This window comes from Hemibagrus wyckioides, linkage group LG03 (genome assembly GCF_019097595.1).
Source record: "Hemibagrus wyckioides isolate EC202008001 linkage group LG03, SWU_Hwy_1.0, whole genome shotgun sequence".
Classification (NCBI taxonomy): Eukaryota; Metazoa; Chordata; class Actinopteri; order Siluriformes; family Bagridae; genus Hemibagrus; species Hemibagrus wyckioides.
In genome coordinates, this window is record NC_080712.1 from 8075462 (window position 1) to 8082645 (window position 7184).

Here is a 7184-nt window from a genome sequence, read left to right on the forward strand (position 1 = left end):
TTTTTCAGAAGTTTGGCTCTGCCCCTTAGTTTCAGTGAAAGGAACTCTTAATGCTTCAGCATACCAAGACATTTTGGACAATTTCATGCTCCCAACTTTGTGGGAACAGTTTGGGGATGACCCCTTCCTGTTCCAACATGACTGTACACCAGTGCACAAAGCAAGGAGACATGGAGAAATACATGGAGAAGCGAGTTTGGTGTGGAGGAGCTTGACCGGCCTGCACAGAGTCCTGACCTCAACCTGATAGAACACCTTTGGGATGAATTAAAGCGGAGACTGTGAGCCAGGCCAAAACTGGAACATCTATCTTTACATGCACATAAATGTAATATGGAGTTGGTCCACCCTTTGCAGCTATAACAGCTTCAACTCTTTTGGGAAGGCTTTCCACAAGGTTTAGGAGTGTGTTTATGGGAATTTTTTGACCATTCCTCTAGAAGCGCATTTGTGAGGTCAGGCACTGATGTTGGACGAGAAGGCCTGGCTTGCAGTCTCCGTTCTAATTCATCCCAAAGGTGTTCTATCAGGTTGAGGTCAGGACTCTGTGCAGGCCAGTCAAGATCCTCCACACCAAACTCACTCATCCATGTCTTTATGGACGTTGCTTTGTGCACTGGTGTGCAGTCATGTTGGAACAGGAAGCGGTCATCCCCAAACTGTTCCCACAAAGTTGGGAGCATAAAATTGTCCAAAATGTCTTGGTATTCTGAAGCATTAAAAGTTGCTTTTACTGGAACTAAGGGGCTGAGATCAACCCCTAAAATATCACCTGGATACAATGATTTGGAGGGGTGTCCCAAAATCTTTGGCAATATAGTATATCTATAACTGTCCCTTCATTATCAGGGGAAAGATTTAAGAGGAATTAAGCCTTACACCCAGCAAATTAAAAAAATCTGTTTTAATGGAGTGTTAATGCTCATTGACCAAAACACATGGTGCATGCATTTGTGGGAAAATAATACAAGACAGGGTGATATTAATTAAAAGTTGCTGTGAATATTCTCTGCCAATATATACAGCAATAATATTAATTAATCAACACCTTCTGACTACTCAAAATTAAGAATACAGCATCCCTGTGGTATAAATGACTAAACTACTAAGTTCTAAATTACTAAGTTCTATAGAGATTAAACTTTTGCTGGTGTTCAGCCTCTACTTGTCCTCATTCATAGCCAAGCTGTTGGTTCGCTGGGCTGACATCACTCAGCTGGAAAAGAATGCCACGCTTCTGCTGCCAGACATGGTGCGAGTGAGCACACGCTGCAGCGAGCACGTCTTCTCGGTGTTCCTCAACATCAACGAGACCTTCAAGCTCATGGAGCAGCTGGCCAACATCGCCATGCGCCAGCTCCTGGACAACAAGGGCTTTGAGCAGGACCGCTCACTTCCCAAACTCAAGAGGAAGTCACCTAAGAAGGTGTCAGCGCTCAAGAGGTCAGAACTCGTATTGAAAAAATGTATTAATTAAAAGAACATCATTATGATCATTATGGTAGGCCAAGTTTTGTTTATTTTTATCATTTTATCTTTAGCTATTTGTATGATCTGAATTACAGAGTCTGAAAAACGTTGAATATAAATGTACAATACTGATTTATCTGGAAATACATAAATGAGCCCTTAATGATTGCTAACAGTATAGAGTAACCTATTCTTTTTTTTTTCTTCGACCAATCAGATCATGAGTGGGGTGGTCAAATGAGAAAATAAGAATTAAAATGTCAGTAAATCTATTATAAGCAGACTGAACTGAAAATATTTCATTGTCAATACGGGCAACATTGCAGTAAAACTAAAAATAACGCCTTGCCTATTTTGGGGATGTTCACTGCAGTGTAATGTGAAGTCCGATGTAATCTGTGGCTGCTTACACTCAGGAATTCAGCCCCAAGCTATAAGCGCAGACAAACAACCTCCTCAATCTTTATTCTACCTTCATTACTGATAACTGTAAATCTAATCTAGATAACAAGCTAGGCTAATTAACACTGGTAAGTATGTTGTAATGGGTAAAGTGTGTGTGTCTAATGAGTTGCCTTTATTTTTATATCAACACTCCTACCAGCAATGGCCAAACATGAAGCATTTCATGTCTATCTGGTTGAGCCACAAATCTAACATCCATGAACATCGAGCAATCGTTAAACACAATGAGCATCCTCAGCGAAATCTCTAGTAATACAATCTTAAGGTGTATTATTCCACGTAACGTGAAATGATAATATTCGGATTTGGCTTACTTAATTGTTCCCTCTGATCTTCTGTTCTTTTTCCTCTGCATGGACCCATAAATCATTATTAAGCAATGTTATTTACAAGTGTCTGAGAAACTGTGTTTAAAATAGTATAGTGGTCCATCACTTATCTTTAGACACTTCAGTCTATGGACTGCCAGAGAAGTGTTTCTGAGAGCCACGGCATCCATCTCACTCTGATTCATCTACTTATGGAGAGATTTAAGCCTCAGCCCAAATTGGCTCCATAAAAGAAATTAAGTGTTCAAGCACTCAGTGAAAAAAGATGATGGTGTAAAGCTTTGGAATCTGGAGACCTGCCAGGTTTATAAAGCTGAACGGTCAAATCTCTCACTTTTTGCAAAGCAAGCATGCTGGAGATGTCTGGATTTCTACAAGGTCGACTAGTGGTGAATATTTTTGATGGAATATTTGAGGTTAGAAATGGTTCATCGGCTGTTTGAGAAGCTGACTATGTCTCAAAAAGTCAAGGTTACTCTTTTTACTGTGATGTTCTTTATTTTCATATAAGTGCATGTCTTCTTATGCCACAACAATTTGCCCATGATTACATTTCTTATTTACATCATAATTTTTGATCAATGTATCGTTCTGATTTAATGATATGAAAGTAATGGTGGCTATAAACAGAATATTACCCCATCAGCTGCTCTTGAACCTAAAAAAATACAGCTTGCCATTTCACAGAGAACCAAATCACTTCATCCTGAAGATTTTCCCTCTTAGTAGAAATTGTGCAGGAATAAAACATTCTTGAATTTCTGATGCGTGAATGTTTGAATGCAGCCATTGTGAAGACAGCTGTGTAAAATAGTCTGTTTTCATTTCAGGGATCTTGACGCCAGGGCTAAAAGTGAGCGATACCGCACGCTGTTCCGCTTGCCAAAAGACGAGAAGCTGGACGGACACACAGATTGCACGCTGTGGACTCCTTTCAATAAGATGCACATCCTGGGCCAAATGTTTGTCTCCACCAACTACATCTGCTTCACCAGTAAAGAGGAGACAGTGTGCAGCCTCATCATCCCCCTGCGAGAGGTGGGTTTGGGTCTACAGGAGTGAAACAGTTCCTGTTTTAAAAAATAAACATGGCTATTTTGGTATTTCTTTCATGTTATTTTCAGAAGAAATAAATTTAAATAGTGAACCTAGTCTTAACACAAAGGTTCGGTATTTAGGTATTGTTCATGTGCAAGCCATTAGTGACTGACACGCAGAGATGATATCAAGATGATCATCTATGTGGATGGATGATTGAAAGATTAATGGTTGCTGAGTGGTTGGATGGATGGATAGATAAGTGGATAGGCTTGATGGATAGGTGAATGGATGGATGAGTAGGGTGGATGGCTGTGTAGTGTGATTGGATGTGTAGGGTGGATAGATGGGGGAAGTTTAATAGGTGGGTTGATTGATGGATAATTAGAGTGGATGGGTGGGTAGGATTGATGGTTGGAAGCATTGGTGGGTTGATGGAGGGGTGAGTGGATGATTAGGTAGGGTGGATGGATGGATGGATGGTTAGGCTGATATGTTGGTTGGTGGATGGAGGAGTGGATGGAGCAGTAGGTTGATGGTGGGTTGAAGGATGAGTGAGTGGATGATTATGTAGTGTGATTGGATGGTTGGGTGGATAGGTTGATAAGAAGGTTGATGGATGGAGGAGTGGATGGAGCAGTAGGTTGGTTGGATGTAGCATGGATGGATAGGTTGATGGATGGTTAGGTTGATGAGTTGGTTGATGGATGGAGGAGTGGATGGAGCAGTAGGGTGAATGGATAGGTTGATGGTGGGTTGAAGGATGAGTGAGTGGATGATTATGTAGTGTGATTGGATGGTTGGGTGGATAGGTTGATAAGGTTGATGGGTGGATGGAGCAGCAGGTTGGGTGGATGTGTAGCGTGGATGGATAGGTTGATGGAGGATTGATAGATGGATGAGTGGATGATTATGTAGGTTTGGTGGATGTGTAGGGTGGATGGATAAATGGTTGAGTGAATAGGTTAGTAAGCAGGTTGATGGATGGAGGAGTGGATTGATGAGTAGGGTGGATGGATGGATGGATGGGTTGATGGATGGATGAATGGCTTGGATCAGTAGGGTGGATTAGATGTGTAGGATGTATGAATAGAATGTTGGGTAGATAGATTGGTAGCTGGGTTGATGAATTGATGAGTGGATGAATTAGTAGGATGATGGATTGGTAGGTTGATGGGGGATCATGGACAGGTGGATGGATGGATAAGTTGATGGATGGATGGGAAGTTGGATGGATAGGTGGAAGAAGGGCTGATGTGTTTTTTTGTTGCAAAAAACTAAACCTTTTTACTATCAGTTCAGTGTACAGAGTGATCCATACACCCTGCTTCTGCATGCTCATACTTACATCTGTCTATCCTAATCTTTCACCAGAACCTTGTAATTTAATTAGACATTAGATCTCTTTGCTAGAGGTCATGGATCAATTTTAGCGACTGTTATCGTTCATGGATGAGTTACAGTGTCTAACCATCTCACACATTTCCTGTATGTTCCTGTTCCTAAATCTGTATGTCAGTTTTAGTCTACATCCAGCTGATCATCTTTCTAAGGCTTGTATAGAGTTCTGCATAAGAGCAGAATAATAACCATGTGACATCTTTGATCTGCTGTGTTCAGGAGCTGTATAGCATGTCCTTTTCAATAATGGTCACATTGACAGGCTGCTGATTTACAAAATGGGTTTCGCCTTTGTGAAGGGTGTGTGTGTGTGTGAGTGTGAATGTGTGCTCACAGGTGGGTGGTAAAAAGAAGAACATGATCAATGTGACAGGAATAAAAGGCTGAGGCAGCGAGCTGTCAGAATCTCTTAGTATCTTGTAGTGGTTGCCATCGCCAGCTGTTTCGCTCTTTTTTTAATTTTTTTTATTTTTTGGAACTGTTGACAGACTGTCTGACAGTTTTCAGGTCTAAAAAGTCAGCACACAGTATGTTTGTTTCCAGTTTGCAGCCACACACCGCGTTAATCACTGTGTTTACCTCTGATTCAACATCAGATGTTTTATTATGAGGTTTTCTACATGCTGCGACATGTAACTCCTCGTTACATGTGTTTAATGAGGAGCATTGTTAAACTCGTTGGAAGGTGTTATTAATATTCTATAACAGCAGCTTTGACAGTAGTTCCAAGGCAATGTAAATAAATAGGATTAATGCATTCATTTTAATGCATTATAGTTCTTATAACAATGGCTGGGAACGAGTACATCAGAGGGACAGCTCATGTTGGACATTTTGGGGACAAAGTTAGGGAGGCCAGATTAAATTGGTTTGGACATGTTCAGAGGAGGGAGAGTGAGTATATTGGTAGGAGAATGTTGGACATGGAGCTGCCAGGCAGGAGGCAAAGAGGAAGGCCAAAGAGGAGGTATATGGATGTAATAAATGGGGATATGAAGCTAGTGTTGAGGATGCAGAAGATAGGGATAGGTGGAGAGAGTGAAGGGAAAAGCCAGAAGTAGAAGAAGAAGATGATAATGGCTAATTTTCTAGGACTTTAATTGTGACCGTTCCATGTAGTCTAAATCTAACAATAAACTGGTTGTTATTTAACAGTATAAATTGTTATAATCATCGATTTGGTATATTTTTCTATAAGCAAATGTCTAACGTTTATGAAAGGAGCCCCCAATGTCAGTGCGTTGTTATAGTCAGTGGTAAAGTTGAAATTTTTGGTTTTAATGTGACAAGGCAGGGGTGAAACACGGAAGCGGATGAAAATACAGGTGGTGTAGGTTTTACTAAAGCTGGTAGCAAACAATCCAAACATGGGGCAAAGTCAAAACAGGAAAACGAGCAAAGGCTGGGCGATGAGAACAGGGAAAACAGGAAACAGAAACTCATGGATAAAGGCACGCGAGCTTAAAATAAAACAAATGAATGCTTTAACTTAACTGAAATTACAAACAGGAAACAATGCTTTGTCCGGGGAGATTGTGAGGATATACACAATGATATTTCGCCTCCAAAGACACGGCACACAAAGGTTTAAACACATGGACAACTCATACAGAGCAGGTGAAAATAATCAGAGATATTAGGGTAACAACCAATGACCGGACAGGGGAGGAGACAAGATATAAACATACACATGTGGCAAAGTAAATAAATAGAGAGTAAAACAGAATAGAATAGAGGAAAACTCGTGAGAGGCAGAGAATCGTGACACGTAGGAAAGTAAAAGCCATGTTATAACTGTTTATATCTGTGAAGTGGTTTGCAAACAATCCACAGCATTAAGTGTAATTATAAACGGGTAAAAATAATGACGTTTTGTGATAATAAGCACAACACTGTATCTGATGGCAAATTGCTGGAGTTATAGAGGGATATGCTATTATATACAACTAAATTACAGCCTATGTTTCTGTCGCTCTATTTTGTTTTAATCATCATTTATCCAACACCACCAGGTGACCATTGTGGAGAAGGCAGACAGCTCTAATGTGTTGCCAAGCCCACTCTCAATCAGCACCAAGAACCGTATGACCTTCCTGTTCGCCAACCTGAAAGACCGCGACTTCCTGGTGCAGAGGATCTCTGACTTCCTACAGCAGACCTCCTCTAAGATCTACTTCGAGCGAGAGATCACAGGCAGCCTCACCAGCTCAGATGATGAGGTGCACGTTGATCTTTTTTATTTAATCTGTATCTGATTTATCATAGTCTCCAAGCCTGTTTTTAAAGATAAACAAAGCAGTGCATTATGTTTTGTGTGGAAAATCTGGAGCTGGTCATGCTCATGATTTATTTTTTTTTAATTTTGCTTGGAGCTTGCAAAGCTGTATCAAGAACTATTGCCTGTTACACTGACTATAATTATCCGTCTGTCTGAGGCTGTGTTTGCCACAGCTACAGACTTCTCCCTAGTGACTTCAACTG

The 7184-nt window shown here is 40.7% G+C and overlaps 1 protein-coding gene across 3 annotated transcripts in view; it reads left to right on the forward strand.

The window, feature by feature from the left end:
* tbc1d9 (TBC1 domain family, member 9 (with GRAM domain)) overlaps window positions 1-7184 on the forward strand; it is a 50387-nt gene that overhangs the window by 19415 nt on the left and 23788 nt on the right. For all 3 annotated transcript variants that reach the window (XM_058385871.1, XM_058385869.1, XM_058385870.1), the window contains exons 6-8: window positions 1182-1443; window positions 3095-3302; window positions 6716-6922. In XM_058385871.1, the coding sequence (XP_058241854.1) occupies window positions 1182-1443; window positions 3095-3302; window positions 6716-6922 (677 nt within the window). The remainder of the gene's footprint in view (window positions 1-1181; window positions 1444-3094; window positions 3303-6715; window positions 6923-7184) is intronic.